General features: G+C 48.5%; 1 protein-coding gene across 1 annotated transcript; it reads left to right on the top strand.

Annotated features, from left to right (window-relative positions):
* Positions 1–1,824: 1,824 nt before the first annotated feature.
* Positions 1,825–17,119, top strand: MS4A1 (membrane spanning 4-domains A1). The gene is made up of 7 exons (XM_027562199.1): positions 1,825–2,062; positions 10,151–10,324; positions 10,737–10,856; positions 12,011–12,067; positions 13,562–13,798; positions 14,745–14,846; positions 15,927–17,119. The coding sequence occupies exons 2-7, from the start codon at positions 10,166–10,168 to the stop codon at positions 16,161–16,163; spliced, it is 912 nt and encodes a 303-aa protein (XP_027418000.1). The 5' UTR covers positions 1,825–2,062; positions 10,151–10,165; the 3' UTR covers positions 16,164–17,119.
* The last annotated feature ends 850 nt before the right edge of the window (positions 17,120–17,969 follow it).

Here is a 17,969-nt window from a genome sequence, read left to right as displayed (position 1 = left end):
TGTGAGCTTTAAATTCCTAACTAAAATGTAATGATACTACCTACCTAACGTGTTTACTGGGAGCCTTAAATGAAATGTGAGTGCATTCTATGACTGCTTGGAATGTAAAAATCGCTCAGAAAATGGCGGGCTTTCTTTGAAACGTATGACTGCAGTTATCTTGCTTCCCAAACATCACTATCACTTACTCTGTGCCTTAGAGTCCGTTTCCCCCATTTCCTCTGGACTTTGGTTCCCACAGTTTATAAAACGGAATCAATACCATAGGTGTTACATGGACAGTGTTTGGCATATAAGCAGATATGCAAGTAATGTTATTTTTTTTAATATAAAGTAGTCCCTCAAAGCAGAAGGAAGGGGCTTTCCTGGTAGCTCAGTGGTAAAGAATCCACCTGCTGATGCAAGAGCAAAAAAAAGCCAAAGTGTTAGTCACTTAGTCTTTTCTGACTCTTTGCAACCCCGTGGACTGTAGCCCACCAGGCTCCTCTGTCCATGGGATTTCCCAGGCAAGCGTATTGGAGTGGGTTGCCCTTTGCTTCTCCGGGGGATGGATCTCGCTGACCCAGAGAGCGAATCCTGTCTCCTGCATATCCCACACTGCAGGCGGATTCTTTCATAGCAGAGCCACCAGGGAAGGCCTGGAAGGCCTCAGGCCTCACAGTCCTCCACGACTCAGACCCTGGGACGTTGCCGGCTGTCAAAGCGCCTCAGCAGATACGCGCAGACCCGCAGCCGGAACCTTAAACGGACGGGGGTCTCACGTGTCCACCTCTCCACTCTGCGACGTCAGTGAGAGGCGGCCGCGTGGCTTCTACCTGTGCGTGCTCCACCGCAGCAAGTTCCCTGTTCAAACGCCAGCCTGTCCCCCTGAGGAGCTGCCCCAGCGGTGGGGAGATGGCACTTTTTCTACGTTGCCCCCAAATCAGCCTCTCCAGAACGACTTTTACTTGGTGTTAATCATCTGACTCCAGATCACCTTAAAGAAAAGAGGGAGAAATAGAGAAGAGAGAGAGAGCAAGAGAGAGGGTGTGAACTGACGTCAGGTTCAGCCGCAGAGCTGCCGTGTTTCGGCCCTTTAGACTCGGCAAACGACTGCCCAACTGTAGCCCTGGGTCTCTGATGAGATAAATTAACAGATATGAAAATGTAAAAGTCAGGGAGAATCCAAACTATGAACAAAAAGGTTGTATACTGTAGGGCAAGGGGCACAGCATCTTTGGACAAAGCTCTCTTTGCTTCCTGCTCCATACTGATTTGGTCTGATCCATCTTCCATCTCACTCTCCCGGCCATCATCCTCCTCCACCCCCTCTGATCCGGCTCTGGGCTCCGGAGTCACACGGCTCCAGCCCCTGCTGCAGAGAGGACGCAGGGACTAGACAGGCGGAGGGAAACGGCGAGCATGGAGGTAAAGGTGCTATTTCAGTGACACCCCAAATGTGGAGCTCTCACCTAAGGCTTCCGGGGGCTCGTTCTATAGCACCGAACAATATTTTTAGGCCATCTCTACTAAATTCAACATGAGACGCTCATGGTCCCACTAGAACTCTACGTATGGGCCAATGAGGGTGCAGAGGGCACACACCCCTTCCACTGGAAGGGCTAGGTGACCCCGCATGGCTCTGCGCGGATGCCTCCTCCCACAGCAAATGGAAAAAGGGAGAGTCCCAACGGCCCTCCTTGGGAGAATTTCTAGAGCCCTTCTTGCCCTTGGGGACCGTCCACACCTGCTTGCAGGGCGGGGGTACACAGTCCTAATTAAGGCAGCGTGAAGTACGCCTGGCAGTCCCTGGGGTCTTTTTCAAGAAGTGAAACCTCCTGGTATGGCGGAACTTCTTTGTATATCCTCCGGCTCTCATAGCTGTGTATTAAACCCAAGCCATCAGCGCAGAGCCCAAGGCAGCAGAAGCCCCTGACTTCCTGTCACCTGGTATCCCTCGGCGCTCCCAGGCCTGGCCCCACTCACTCTGGCCCCCGTGTCCTGGGGAAACGAGCTGGTGAGGTGAACTTGGCGGCCAGAACCCACACATCAGCCCTTGAGCCTTGAGACCTCGGAGACTCAGGTAAGGAATCCATTTGCTCTGTTTAAGTGACTGTGAGGCAGTGATGGATAAGACACAGGACGGTTCACGAGACAACAGTCTCAGCTTTGATTCTAGGGCTTCCCTGGTCGGGTTTTCTGGCAGTGTCTTCATCTGAGGAGGGGCAAAACCAAGACGTGCGGTCCACCTACCATCGTAACTGCTCTCTCTCTCAAGAATGGCCTGGGCCAGTCAACTCTGGGTCATTCTACAAAAGCAGCAGACTGCAATATGTAGATTAAAGCATGCTTACTACCTGCTGGGCTCCAACCTGAGCTCCACCACCACCAAGTTACTGAACCTCAATATTCCTCGGTTTCCTTATCTGTAAAACGGGGGCAGCAGTAATACCCCTGCACTATGAAGAATAAACGAGCTAAAGTCCCGACGCTCCTAGAATGGCCCTGTACCAAGTGAGAAAATAATCAGGCACGGCTATTATGAAAACAACATGCCTCTCGCTTTAAATGCTTTTGTCTCCAGAGATATCGCACTAAATGTGAATAGCCGTAGGTGTTGGTAAGCCTCTCGGGCTAGAAGTTTCTGGAGGGGCTTGGTGGACAGCAAACTGAACACAAAACCCTGCCTCAAATCCATCCCAGCCGCTGCTGGTGGGGTGGGTGGCAGTGCGAGAAGGATCTAGTGAAGGCTGATAGAGATGACCTAACCCTGTCATGGTTCTTTCCTGAAACCAGCAACACTCCCGTAAAACGGTCTCAGCTCACTGATCAACAGGTGAGGGGAAATGGTTGCCTTTTGGTCTGACACCTGAGTGTGTGTAAAGCTGCCCAGGAAAACGATTCAGTTTCTTATTTATTAGCTCATAGTGTGTAGAAAAGGGAGAAGGCAATGGCACTCCACTCTTGCACTCTTGCCTGGAAAATCCCCTGGATGGAGGAGCCTGGTGGGCCGCAGTCCATGGGGTCGCTAAGAGTTGGACACGACTGAGTGACTTCACTTTCACTTTTCACTTTCATGCACTGGAGAAGGAAATGGCAACCCACTCCAGTGTTCTTGCCTGGAGAATCCCAGGGACGGGGGAGCCTGGTGGGCTGTGGTCTATGGGGTCGCACAGAGTCAGACATGACTGAGCGACTGAACTGAACTGAACTGAAGGAATGCAAAGAGCTGGGGGTTTGAAGAATTTCTGCCCAGGAAGAGCCTTCCATGTGTGTGTGCTCAGTCTGTCTGACTCTTTTGCGGCCCCCTGGGCTGTAGCCCGCCAGGCTCTTCTGTCCATGGGATTCTCCAGGCAAGAACACTAGAGTGAGTTGCCATGCCCTCCTCCAGGGGATCTCCCTGACCCATGGATTGAACCCATGTCTCTTGTGTCTCCTGCATTGGCAGGCGGGTTCTTTACCAGTAGTGCTGCCTGGGAGGCAGGAGATGTGTCCAGACCAGTGGCTTTGTGGGCAGTGTACGGATGTGAGTTTAAGAAACCATGTTGAGACCACCAGTGTTTCTGAAAACCAAGAGATGGGCAATGCTTCTTAAGCCTAAACTCTTAGAATAAAGCAAAGTCTGAAACTGTAAAAAAAAAAAAAAGTCATGTAGAGTCTGTGAGCAGCCAGGTGGAGGGTTTCTCCAGCAGGCGATGATGGATCAGAGATGAGTTCGAGTGCAGGAAAAAGTATAACTTCAGCAGGGATTTAGAGAGCCTGCTCTAGTGGCCACACAGAGGATGGATTAGGAAAGAGAGATGAAAGTCAGAAAAGTAAGATTTTTGTGCTAGACCAGGAAAGGAAACGAGAATCTCACTCATGGGGTGACGCTGGCAGTAAAAAGAAAAAAGAAAAAGGTCCACCTGCAAACCAAGATCCCTTGCAGAGGTAGAAAAGGCAGGACTTGGCCACTGGCTCCACGTAGAGACGAAAGAGCTGGAGAGGAATATGGCTCCAGCTTTCCAAGCCAGGGAGGCAGGGATACGGACATGAAGCTGTCTGAGGGCTGGTGCCTGGCTCAACAGCACACTTTTTATCTCTTGGAGCTGTCTCGCCCCCAGCTCGTGGCATGCAGGACCACAGTGACATGCAGGATCTCGGTTCCCAGACCAGGGATGGAACCCGTGCTCCCTGCGGTGGAAGCGCAGGGTCTTAAACCACTGGGCCTCTAGGGAAATCCCTGCAGCACAGTCCTTGAAAAGAGCGGTTTCAGCCGAGTGGCTCCGGCAGGAACTAGCCGCGGAGTGTCGAGGAGTAAGTGGGTGGTGAGGCGGTGGAGGGAGACAGGAAGCGCTTGAGCCGCTGGGGGCACAGGACTGGGGTGGGGCTGGGAAGTGGCCGGGGCAGGCCCGGGGTAGAGGAAGGGGCTTTGGGGCTGGGGGACACTGCAGTACCTGCTAATCCTAACGAAGGTTCTTCGTTCTGTTCTGAATGTTGTGGACACCGCGGGGGAAGGAGAGGGCGGGACGAATAGAGGCGGTAGCACTGGCATATACACACGAGCGTGTAGCAGAGCAGACAGCTAGTGCGACGCCGCTGCATAGCACAGGGAAGGCAGGCTCAGAGGGAGGGCATGTACATCTGTATACGGCTGGTTCATGCTGCTGTGTGGCAGAAACCAGCACAGCACTGTAAAACAGTTATCCTCCAACTAAAAAAAACTTAAAAATTAAAAAACAAAACCGCAGGTTCCAGTGACAGTTATCCTCTGAGCGCCTTACGTTGAAATTATCCCATGTTCTCAAAACAAAACGCTGACTGGAGAGATCAGATCACCAAGGCAGCAAGCAACAGAGCTGGGGCCTAGAAGCAGCAGAGCTCTTTCCGCCTTATACTCCATGGACAGAACGAGAGCCGGAGACGCGAGGACAGACCTCTGAAGAATTAGACCGCAGTGAAAGGAGACGGGCGGAGGGGCACCGGCAGCAGGGAGGAAGTGAGGCCACGCTTCCTCAGAGACAGGCACTCCGGAGGCCACGAGGGGAAAATGAAAACTATTTTGAGTGGCAAAGGAGGAAGCTGAGGTAACAAGAGCTGTGCAGCTTTGAGCTTCTGAGTAAAGGATGGGCTTATTGGACCTAAAAGTCATTATTCAAACCAAAACCCATAAAGGCTGTGGGATGGTCTTCAGTATAGATGGACAGGGGAACCGTGTGGGCGCTGTTCACAAACCCCAAACGATTTGCAGAAGTTGCTCTAATAACACAGGGCAGGGTCTGATCAACGCAGTCCTGCTTTTAGTATAGTTCAGTGAGAATAAAACCCTCTTATGACCACATTTGACCAATGTGATCAGTCATCGCTACCAAGTGTACCCACTGGTCTCTGAGCCTAACCGTGTGCTGGAAAAGACACCGGCGGGGACAAAAAGTCACAGTGAACAATTAAAGAAAAAAGTGCACAGGGTAAGGCTGCAGGAATCTACAGTATTCTGATGAGCGCGTGGCCCAGTTTCATATATCCCCAGAGAATAAAATGAATAAAATCTTTTCAGTAGTCAGTCTACAATAACCTGCTATAAATATATATATATATATATTTATATGGGCTTCTCTGGTATATATATAGTTATTTCCATGAAAAAATGAAGTAGCATAGAGAAACAAGTATGTCTGTGTTTATAAATTACCATTTACAGTAATATATGTGTTGAAGGTTTTGTAGAAATACACTTGTCAGAGTGAGACATCATTCTAAGAGAAACAAAATATTCCCCTCCAAAGTCATTAGTGCCATCAGTCATTGCTGACACAGCCCTGGCAGGACTTGTTCACATAAAAGGTTTATGTCACCAATAATATAACCTTAAGCAGCTGAGAAATAAGGAGACATTAAAACAACAGTAGTCCAGTCATCGCCTTCTGTCCAGATAACTGATGACCTTGGCTCTGGAGAGAAGCAAGGAGACCCCGGCTCACTCCATACTTGTTATTCTTGTTTAGTTGCTAAGTCATGTCTGACTCTTTGTGGCCCCGTGGACCCGCCAGGCTCCTCTGTCCACGCGGTTCCCCAGGCAAGAACCCTGGAGTGGGTTGCCATTTCCTACTCCAGGGGATTGTCCCGACCGAGGGATCCAACTCACATTTCCTGTATTGGAAGGCAGGTTCTTTACCACTGGGCCACCAGGGAAGCCCCTTCCATGCTTAACCGTGGGAGAATTAACTAAGTTCTCAGAACTCCCATTTCCATGCCCGCAGAAAGACAAAACGCCCAGTTAGTAGGGAAGGTGTGGGAGAGCTGGAGCCAGGTACCCAATATCCCTGGCACGGAGCGGGCGCTCCGTGAACAGCTCCATGTGGTCCAGCCTGCAGTGCAGAGAAAGGCACCAGCCTCAGGGCCCTGGGTTTGGCTCTGTCACTACGTGCAAGGTCTTTTTTTAAAAAACGTGTCCATCATTTATTACTCATGGTAATTATGGGAGTATGTCAACATTTTTTTTGGCTGCACTGCACACAGCCTGGGGGATCTTAGTTCCCCAAGGGATCGAACCTGCACCCCCTGAATTGGAGGCACAAAGTCTTAACCGCTGGACCACCCGGGAAATCCCAAGCGCAAGGTCTCCAACAAGGCATGTCCCATCCCCGCGCCACAGTTTCCTCATTTGTCAAACAAACAGAATGGTTTCTGAGGTTCAGACTGGCGCTGAAAACTCCGCCTGCTCACCAGAAATGACTTTGTAAACTCCTTTAGTGGTCTATGTTAATATATTGCCTTTTGTTGGCGGTCTTGTGGGGAGGTTTGTGGTGCAAAGCAGGTCCCTGAGACCACCTGGCATCTGGCAGTCTAGAGACGGGGCAAACATCAGGTGTGACAAACCCACAGCCTCTCCTCATTCCTTCAACCACGGCTCAGACAGCTATTCTGCTTTCAACTGATTTATAATCTCCCAAATCGTACATTTATATGAATTAGAAGGAAAAGCTTCACAAAGGAAAGGCTAAATTCCTGTTCCCCACGGGAGACAAAGCAGCCTGGTATCATAAATACTGTGTTGGGTAGGTCTTAGCCCTCATTTTCTAAAATTTTTATTGGCGTGTAGTTGCTTTAAAGTGTTGTTGTTAGTTTGCGCCGTCCATCCAAGTCAGCCAGCTATTACATAAACACACATCCCCCTCGTTTTCGGATCTCCTTCCCGTTTCATCAGGAACACTGAACGGGGCTCCCTGTGCCACAGGAGTGGCATTAGTCAGCTCCTTCACGCCTGGGCGTGTGCAGACATCAGCCCCAATCTCCCAGCTCATCCCTGCGCCCTTCCCCAGCTTGGTGATTCGTATGTTTGTTCTCTGTAATGATGCCTCTATTTCTGCCAAGCCCTCATTTTCAATCCCTGGTGGCTGTGACTTTGAACAAGTTACTCACGCCTCTGTGTCCTTGCTGCCGTTTCTGCACAAGCGAGGCAATGCTTCCTCCCGTCTCCCCCGTGAGGCTCAGATGAGGTGCCAGACCCAGAATGCTTGTGTTACTGGGAAGTGGGCACAGGACGGGGCCTGGGAGGCTCCCGACACCTGTCCTCAGCACCCCGGCAGGCGCCCAGAGATAAGCACGCGGGATGCACAGCCTCGGCCTCCAAGGCCACTCACATGACTCAGTCAATGAGGACAACACGAACTCTGTGTCCCTAAAGGAAGACTTCCAGGGCCCAGGAAAGGCTCCGTGGAATTCATGCCAGTAACTGACCCAAAGAAATGAATTACGAAGGGGGTCACACGATGAAGAAGGTAGAACAGTCTTAAAGTGTCAGAACCGGAAAGGGACATTTCTGTTCAGAACCCAGAGATCAGACCACATTTACTTTCTCCTATGTACGGGGCATTTTCACTTACGTTAACATACTTATTTATCACAACCTGTCTGTGAAAGGTGTATTGGTCTCATTTTTCAGATGGGAAAAAAAATAGAAACAAATGCTCCTAAAGGAAATCATGGTAAGGACAGGAGTAAGAACAAAAGAAGCGAAGGCTTCAGACATGGGTGCTTCACCTGCATCCACTTCTTTCAGTTACCCTCACGAGGACACTTCTCAACCCAGGCTCACTTTCATTACTTTTAAACGTACTCGCTTACTTGGCCGACTATCTCCGGGTCTCGGGGCGGCACGAGGCCCCTCCCTCTTCACCGCGGCATGCGGGGTCTCTGGTGGCATCGTGCAAACTCTTGGTTGCGGCAGATGGCTCATCCCGGATGGGACCCGGGCCCCCTGCAGTGGGAGAGTGGAGTCTTAGCCACTGGACCTCTGGGGAAGTCCCAGGCGTGCTGTGAATAGTAAAGAAGAAACGCAAGGGATGTATGCTCTAGTAGGGAAAGACAAACGATAAAGAAGCAGGCAAACACAGCAGCTACTCACAGTGAGTGACCACGAAGCAAAGAAAGGGAGCAGCTGCGGGAGAGTCATCGGGAGGCCGCGCTGTGGACTGAGGGCTCGGGGAAGGCTTCTTCGCCATGCTGAGGTCTGAGCTGCCCCCGGCTGAGGCACACAGGCCATAGGGTCACTGAAGTCTTAAAGCAACCGTACGAGACCGGAATTATCACTGCCCCCGTTTTATGGCTGAAGAACTTGAGGCCCAGAGTTTGAAGAACTTGCCCAAAGTTTCACAGCAAACAGGGAAATCATGATCTGAACCTAGGCAGTCTGATGTATGATTCAGGAGGCCACCATCTTACACAGCACCTTCGAGAACCTCCCTGAGGTGACGTACTCAAGATTGCAGAGTTAGTGGGAGCAGGGCAGACTGTACTGGCCCCTCCTGACTGCAGGCACAGTCTTCACCATCTTCCACCATGGTGACTCTGGCCCATCACCACGGACAAAAGCAGATAAGCAGAGGACAAGGAGAAGCCCGTGAAAAGTACATTTTCTTGTATTAAAGCACAAGATAAGCAGCCACGGGTGATGGACGCACAGAACACACAAGTTAACGAGTGTGACCTTCTCCACAAAGAAAAACCGTGACCCTCGTGTGGGTGTCGAGAGTGCTGGCAGGGGGCCCTGAGCCAGACACCTGTACATCTAAAAACAGGCTCAACCTAAAGGTCGAGGATGTTCTTTTATTTGGCAGAAGTTTTTAGGACTTAAGCCCAGGAAGCAGCATCTCAAGGAATCCTGAGAGAACTGCCCTGAAGAGCCGAGGGAAGGCGCCAGGTCATTCAGAAGTTTGGAAGCAAAAGGCAGGTAGCCTGAACATCAAGATGTTACTGTTAATTAAAGGAAATCAGACCTTCCAAGTTAGGGAATTCAGTGCTTTTCTATGTATGGGAAGATGTAAGAGTCTGGCCTCATGGAAATCATTCCTTTCATATTGTTGTTCAGGCGCTCAGTCGTGTCTGATCCCATGGACTGCAGCACACCAGGCCTCCCTGTCCTTTACCATATCCTGGAGCTTGCTCAAACTCATGTCCGTCGAGTCAGTGATGCCATCCAAGCATCTCATCCTCTGTCGTCCCCTTCTCCTCCCGCCTTCAATCTTTCCCAGCATCAGGGTCTTTCCAATGAGTCAGTTCTTCACATCAGGTGGCCCAAGTATTGGAGTTTCAGCTTCAGCATCAGTCCTTCCAATGAATATTCAGGACTCATTTTCTTTAGGATGGACTGGTTGAATCTCCTTGCTGTCCAAGGGACTCATAAGAGTCTTCTCTGACACCACAGTTCAAAAGCATCGGTTCTTTGGTGCTCAGCTTTCTTTATGGCCCAACTCTCACATCCATACATGACCACAGGAAAAACCATAGCCTTGACTAGACGGACTTTTGTTGGCAAAGTAATGTCTCTGCTTTTTAATATGCTGTCTAGGTTGGTCATAGCTTTTCTTCCCAGGAGCAAGCGTCTTTTAATGGGTGCCCTTAGGGCTCAGAAATTCACACTGCAGGGCCAGAATCACTGATGACTCTGACATCCTCAATTACTGATCAGGCAGGAAATACTCCACTTGTCATACCTTGTCTGAGATGCTCCCCCAGACCCTGTCTCAGAACGTGGAAGGAGGCTTTGCCTCAGATCCAAAGCCAGTAGGAAGAGGCTCTGACTGTCTTCAGTGACGCCTTGCAGAGAACACAGAGGAAACTATTCAGATTCACGACAAGGTAGAAGTTAGCTAACAGTCCTGTTTCCTCTCATTTTATTACTTATCTTCAGGAGTCTGAGGGTGAAATGACGACACCCAGGAATTCAATGGTTGGAGCCTTCCCAGCAGAGCCTCTGAAAGGTCCCATTGCCATGCATGCTGCTCAGAAAGTGGTTCCCAGGAGGGTGCCTGTGGTGGTGGGCCCCACACAGAGCTTCTTCATGAGGGAAGCGAAGGCTCTGGGGGTAAGTCAGTCACCCTGCATTCCACATCCTAGGGACTCTCTGGCCTCTGGAAGCAGCTGCTACAGGCCAGGTACAGGATTCAACATGACTAGAAGGTATTTGATCCAACATGAGGTGTTCTTTATGTCTGACATGGGCTGTGGGGCAGGGGGGTGGTCAAACCAGGGATGCAGAGATTACTGCGGTTTATGCTCCCCTGCCCCGATCCTGAGACTTGCACAGTTAGGGGCCTCCATCCCAATTCATCACCAGTATCCCAGTATACCTGCCATGGAAATGCCGGGGTGGTGGGGAAAATGAATCTGAAGATGACAAAGGTCTTGGGCCCTTGAATGCTTGCTCTGGACATCTCACACCGCCCTTCCGCCCTCCTGCAGAAGTTCCGCCGTCAGCGCCCCTCTCCTCCCCGCAGGCTGTCCAGATCATGAACGGGCTGTTCCACATTGCCCTGGGCAGCCTCATGCTGATCCACATGGACGTCTACATGCCCATCTGTGTAACCTTGTGGTACCCTCTCTGGGGAGGCATCATGGTGAGTAAAACCTAGTAATCTTAATGGGGAGTGATGCAGACAAAAAAGTTCAAAGCAGCTTCACAGGAATATACCAGATCACCTATGTGTTGAGGAAAGCACAGGAGTGGGGAACAGGTTGTCTGGTTGAAGTGATTTAGAGGAAAAAGAGGCTGAGTTGAGCTTGAGTCTCATGGTTGAGTCACTGGTCACACTTCTTGGGAATTCAGAGAACGGGGCCCGACGTGGATGTCCACAGCGGGGGAAGACCGCTCCAAGGACGACCTCTCCAAACTCAACGGCCGGGTGGAGCTGGGTGGGTCCTAGACTGTACGGGTTGGTGTTTCAGAAAGCAAGAGTGGGCGGGGGCATTGCAGCTCCTCCCACCTGGCCCTTCTTCCTGACGATTCTCTTTAGTTCCTGTCTCGTGTGGTGAAACAGTCTCATGCCAAGTAAACCCCCCTCGCCTGTCAGCGGAGCAGTAATCCTCATGGCTGCTCCACGTGCAGCTTTCCAAGTCTGCAACCCTGTGTGCTTGAGGTGTGAGGCAGTGATGTCTTTATCCCCATTACACTTTCACAGATGAGCTCTGAAGACAGGTTCAGGACTGAAATTTTCAGGGCAAGGAGAGATCGACTAGAGCCAGAGTTTCCTCCATTTTACAGCTTGAAGAGTAGAACGGGAACACGAGAAACAGTGATCACTTCCGGTAGCAGCCCACATTTTAATGATGCGCCTGCTACGTGAGGCCAAGTGCCTCTTCTGCGTCAGTTCACTCATCATTGCCATCAGTCATTGAAAACACGGTGGACTCCAAAGAACAAGTCCCCAAATTGTTTTAAAAAATGGAAAGCTAAAAATAAAACTTTTAAATTCACAGTGTGAGTACCAATTGACATGGAAATGTGAGTTCTGCCTCTGGTTTTACTAAGTGCCTAGTCACAGATCCCCAGCTGGTTGAATGAAAGGCATGGATTTAATGTGGTTGAGCCTGAATAGTGGAGAAATATGTGCTGAAAAATGAATGAGTCCATTAAAAAGGGCAGGGAAAGTGGTTGAAAGGGTGGACAGCTTTTTCACAATCGCTTCTCCACATTAAAAGGTGATCTTCCTCTCTGCCCCTCTCCCTGCTGCTTCTCCCATCTCTCCCCACCCACCACCTCTCTTTTTTACAGTTCATCATTTCTGGATCACTGCTGGCAGCAGCGGAGAAGAACTCCACACAGAGCATGGCAAGTAACACATGCCCTCCTTTCCCGCACATCAGAGCAGTGTCTGCTTTCTCAGCTGGAAACAAGGACCCTGGAAGACCCTTGGAGTCACAGTAGCAGTTACCCCTCAACCCCCAGAAGTGAAAGATCCTCTATGATGCTACTGTGACTGGTTCATAACAAACGTGAAAACGGGATGTCTGTGGAAACAGAGGCAGATCGATGAAGAGCAGGCTTATGGTCTCAGGAATGAGAGATGCTGCAAGAGACTGAGATCTCTTTGAAAGTCGTGTCTGTTCTCTCAGATCAGCATTGAGGAAAATGGTCTAATCAAGACCGTGGTTGACTCAAGTCTTAGTTAACCTTGAGCTGTAGCCTTGGGCAAGCCAGCTTCCCCCTACGTACCTCTAAATTTTCACCTAAGAGATGGAGATAACAGTCCTTGCTACCATATGAAACTGTCCTGAGGATAAAACAGAGTAACGTATATGCAGGATAAAGTATATGAAGGTGCTTCAGGGGCTATAAGGAGCTAGAGGGGTCTTGCTCATGGAACTGCTCAGGACACATTCACACCCAGGTAGACCCCCTGACTCTCTACAGGTCAAGAGTTTACCAGCAGGCTTCCTTCTTCAACTTTTCTACATTTACTAAGGTCTTCCTAATTTAAGTCACTTCCGAAGTCCATGAGATTGAGATGGCTCCCCTCTAGAGGTGGTCTGACAAACTCACCTTGTGGGGAAAACAACTGTTTATGAAGATGAAGTTGTATTTAAAGTACAGCCCGTCGTACTGACTTGATCTGTAGGTCACACAACCAGGGATGAAATGTCCGTGTTGTAAGATAATCTTCAGTAACCACACGTCATTGTGATGCTTGTTGCGTGAATCGTCCTGGTTTTGACCCTTCGTCATCCCTGCAAGGTGGCGAGCCCTACCCAGGACGCCAGCCCTAAGTGTGTTTGTTTTGGGAGGTGGCTGGCTGACCGGGGCTGACTGCAGCCTGTGTCCACAGGGAGGAGGCGGTGCATTACTACTTGTGTGTCTCCACCCGATGGCGCAGACCTGGAGGGGCCAACCTGCTCTCTCCCTGCCTGTACCCACAAGGCATCCTGCTTCACTGTGACACACCCTGAATACTACTTACTTCATTTGCTCAACAGCTGTGCACTGAACGTCTACTAGGATTCCAGGGGGCGGGGGGGAGGGGGGGAAAGGGTGGGCCCTGGCAGCTAAAGGAAGTACAAGGATCGCTTTAGAACATTTTCTTGATGAACTGATTGGATGGGTGGCATAAATGAGGTGAGGAGGACCGAGAGCGAGACAAGGTGCAGACAGGAAGGTGTTTATTTTAGTGACAAAGACGCTAAAACAGCCAAGAGAGACAGGACTTAGCAGGATTTAGATGTAGTACCTTTATGAGTCAGGAAAATAAGATCTGGAACTCTGTCCTAGCTCATATTGTCCAATTGGAAATTAGACTCAATTAATAAGTATCTGTGTCTCTTATTTCAGCTTACAGGAAGACTAATAATGAACTCTTTGAGCCTCTTTGCTGCTATTTCTGGAATAATTTTTTTGATCATGGACATATTTAATATGACAATTTCCCACTTTTTTAAAATGGAGAATCTGAACCTTATTAAGACTCAGGTGCCGTATATTAACATCAACAACTGTGAGCGAGCTAACCCTGATGAGAATAACTCTCAGTCCGTGGAATATTGTGCCAGGATACGGTTTGTGTTCCTGGTGAGTATGAAGTGGGATTTACTTTCCGGAAGGAAGCACGGCATTTCTCTTACGATCATCAACTCTGGGTCCAGGCTGTCTGTGCCTGTTGCTTAGTGCCTACGTGCTTTTGAGCAGAATTCTGGCCACATCGCACTCTGTCTCATTTTCTTCCTCTGTAAAATGGGAGATGGTGACAGCATTTATACAACTGTTCTGAGGGATGAGTTAACACGTGAAAAGCACTTCGAACAGTGTCTGGTACACAGAAAGTGCTATTTAAGCCTTTGCTTTAACATTTATTAGTACTATTAATGGAACTAATCTTTATTATTAAGATGAACATTGAAGAACCTAAGTTGTAATAAATGCCATTTGCCTCAAGGGCTTCCCACGTGGCTCAATAGTAAAGAATCCACCTGCCGATGCAGGAGAGGTGGGTTTGATCCCTGGGTCTGGAAGATCCCCTGGAGAAGGAAATGGCAACCCACTCCAATACTCTTGCCTGGAAAATCCCATGGACAGAGGAGCCTGGCGGGTTACTGTCCATGAGGTCATAAAAGAGCTGGACACGACTTTAATGACTAAAACTTCACTTCACTTGAAGGAAAAAAAATACATCTCCCAGGTGTGGAGAAATTTCCTTGGTGTAATACTATACCACCTAAAGCTGGATCCAGTTTCATGTGGAGCTCACATTAAACTGTTCTTACCTGCACGGAATTGATTCTTCAACTAATTATTACTGCCTTACTTTCGGTCAACAACACACACTCTCTGTTATGTGCCAGGAGCTGCACTAAGGGTTAGGGTTATGCAGATGCCAGCATTTCTCACAGTCAGTCACATTTCCCTCCAGAACTGGCCTTTTAATCATTTACTTTTAGTCAACGGTCATGTGCTGTGCATTAACCATATTCTCGTATCTTCATTAGTACATTTTTACCCTCATTTTTCTGTTCTTCAGAGCAATTTCGCAGTGATGATGATCTTTGCATTCCTCCAGAAACTTGTGACAGCTGGCACTGTTGAGAATGAATGGAAAAAACTATGCTCCAGACCCAAAGCTGTAAGTAGAAGCTGTGCTACTCACAACCTCCCTTAGGAAAGTCTCACCTGCAAAAAATCATCTATGGAGGGCGTAATCTGATGAGTCTGGAGCATCATGAAAAATGATTCTTGCATATTTCTGGGAAGCAGAAAATACCAGTAATGTGCAGCGCATTTGAGAAATGGCTGACTGGGGCTGACTGCAGCCTGTGTCCACAGGGAGGAGGAGGTGCATTACTACTTGTGTGTCTCCACCCGATGGCGCAGACCTGGAGGGGCCAACCTGCTCTCTCCCTGCCTGTACCCACAAGGCATCCTGCTTCACTGTGACACACCCTGAATACTACTTACTTCATTTGCTCAACAGCTGTGCACTGAACGTCTACTAGGATTCCCAGGGTGGGGAGGGGGTGGGGGCATGGCAGTTAAAAGAAGTATAAGGGTCCTGTGCTCCGTGCATCCTCTTACTAACCTTGGACTCTGCTGGACTTCAGTCGTGCCTCCTGATTTCAGGTTTCCATACCTAGAAGGCTGAAGGCTGATTACAGCCACTAGTTCTTCCAAACCCAATTTTGCAGTACTCCCTTCTCCCCTCTTCTTTCTACCTAATCTCTCTTCCAAAACAGCAGGTTCAAAGAGGCCCTACGGTTGAGAGATATGAATATCCCAGTGACAGATCAACTGTCGACGGCTTCAGAACCATAGGATGTCAGCTTTGCAACAGAATTTAGAAATCAGTGTTAATGCCTTCATTTTGCAAGTGAGGAAAACAGGACTAGAGACAGCAAGTTAATACTTTCCTGAGGTTATCTCCAATAAAGCCCCATCAAAACTGAAATATAAATTCCTCTGTTATCGCAGTGTTCTTTCCCGAACACTGTGAGTTCATTCCAGGTAAGGTGGCAAGTATTTGCTGGCCTTGAGGATAAGCCTTGACTAGTGGTTTGGTGAGGATCTGAACACCTGGGATACCAATCCTGGTATGCAGAAGCATTTAGAAAACAGCATAAAAACCAGGAGATACCAATATTTGTGCAGATTCTTGAGAAATGTGCCAGTGATCAAAGTCGAGAAAAGTTTGCTCAATTTTGTGTTCCAGAACGTTGTTCTCCTGTCAGCTGAAGAAAAAAAGGAGCAGGTGATCGAAATAAAAGAAGAAGTGGTTGAGCAGATTGAAGTGGCTGAGCAGATTGAAATATCTTCCCTACCAAAGAATGAAGAAGACATTGAGATTATTCCAGTCCAAGAAGAAGAGGAAGAAGAAGCAGAAATGAACTTTCCAGAGCCCCCCCAAGATCAGGAAGACTCGCCAATAGAGAACGACAGTGTCCCTTAAACTGCTTTTTTCTTTTGCTGTTTTCTTTTCTCTTTCAGCGTTAGTGTTCACAGCTTCCCAGAGACTTACTCACCCGCGTTTCTGAAGGCGCTCTGCACGTGGCCTCGAGTCTTCCTCTGGTCTTGGCGTGGAGCGACCACAGACAGCTCCCTTCTCCCCATCCTCATCAGAGTATGAACACAGGCCCCTGCAGCAGACTGTCGCACCGTGCTTCTCGCTTAGGCAGCCTTCTTACAGTGAAAAGAGAGAGGTCCGAATAAGGGCTGTGGAGTGTGATTTGTCACTGGCCTGACTCTTGGACAAGGTGTAGCAGAGTAGTCACAGCAGCAGTAGCAGCAGCAGAAGTTTGTTTTTTCATTTTTCTCTCTGCAATAGGCAGACTCTGTATCAGATGAAAAATGTAAGTGACTGCTCCATGCCATCCTTAAGCTATCTTTGATTTCTTCCACATCTACATTTGTGTGTGTGTGTGTGTGATCTCTTTTGTACCACTGTTTTCAGGAAAGTAAAAAATAATAATAATGAGGCACGGTAAAGAACCTATCCCATCTGTCTTTCTTTGGGGCTGACACTGTTGCCTTTGCGTCTCACTGGAGGAGCTCTAAGGGGCCAGTCCTCAGCCCTGTCTGTACAAACAGCACCGCTTATGCCTGGATCTGTCTCCTTCCGTCTTAACTTTTCCTAGCTCCTCCTCTAGGCTCTTGGCTGCACTGTCTACATACTTTTCCCCTTTAGGCAAGAGAAGAAAGGATGACAGAAACAAATGCCGTAATGAATGCCCAAGTCGCAAAGGATGATCAGTGCTTGCATTTTTCAGTGTTTTCCAGTTCACAAAACATTTTATCAAATAATTGTCATTGATCTTCCATGATCAAGGAAAAAAATTCCTATCTCTGTTTTACAATGTTCACACAGTAAGCAAATAAATCAATGTAACTTGTCAATAGTCACCGCAAGTAATTTTGAGAGTCTTATTTCATACTCAGATCTTCTTATTCAAATACTGTAATGCTTGAAACCACAGAATTGCCTATCCAGTGTCTACGTAAGAGCCGAATCAACAGGTTTATCAAGCACCTGCTCTCTGACCAGCATGAAAGAGGTGTTGAGAAAGACACAAAAGAATCAGAAATCATGTTTTACCCCTTGGGGACAAAAAACTTAAACATTCAGTCTTCAAAAACTCACTAACATACAATTCGCTGTCAGATTATAAAATGCAGATACTAAGTGCTAGAGACATTCTGAGAAAGATCATGCTCGAAAATAACACAATTACTTACAATGCCAGATCTCAGGGACTGTTTACCCTACCTCTAGATTCTTGTTCAGAGAGGTTACTACCCTACACAGAGAGAGCGTTAACCTAGGAAGATATCACTAAAATCTATCAACCATGTTTGAGCATTTGCTGCAGGTAAATGCTGCCAGACCCTGACGGGTATATAGATGATGCAATTTGCACCCTCAGGGACACTTCCACTTTGTTAGGGACCACGGATAAAAGATATGTGTGGTGATTAGAGAAAAAAAAGTAGGTGGGGCATTTCTCTGTGTAAAGTTCTTGAAAATGGCTTTAAATGAATAAAACACTATGTGTGCTCAGCTGCAGCAGCTGATTCAAACAAGGTGTTCCTCTAAGCTCCTCTACTCTTGTTAACATCCTGGTCACAGGAGCCTCCAACATTCTCAAGTTCGTATTCATGTAACCCTAGTCTGGGTTTGAACCGTGAGATGTCAAGACATTGACTATTCGTGTCAATATATTCTAACACACACACACACACACACACATTCCCAAGGAAA

The sequence above is a fragment of the Bos indicus x Bos taurus genome, chromosome 15 (assembly GCF_003369695.1).
Source record: "Bos indicus x Bos taurus breed Angus x Brahman F1 hybrid chromosome 15, Bos_hybrid_MaternalHap_v2.0, whole genome shotgun sequence".
NCBI classification, from domain to species: Eukaryota; Metazoa; Chordata; class Mammalia; order Artiodactyla; family Bovidae; genus Bos; species Bos indicus x Bos taurus.
The sequence above is the reverse complement of the archived record's forward strand: the minus strand, read 5'-3'. Positions and strand labels throughout refer to the sequence as shown.

Coding starts and splice junctions, on each gene's coding strand:
- MS4A1 (XM_027562199.1), top strand. CDS start 10,166: ATGACGACACCCAGGAATTCAATGGTTGGAGCCTTCCCAGCAGAGCCT. Junction 10,325..10,736: donor GGGAAGCGAAGGCTCTGGGG/GTAAGTCAGTCA, acceptor TCCTCCCCGCAG/GCTGTCCAGATCATGAACGG. Junction 12,068..13,561: donor AGAACTCCACACAGAGCATG/GCAAGTAACACA, acceptor CTCTTATTTCAG/CTTACAGGAAGACTAATAAT.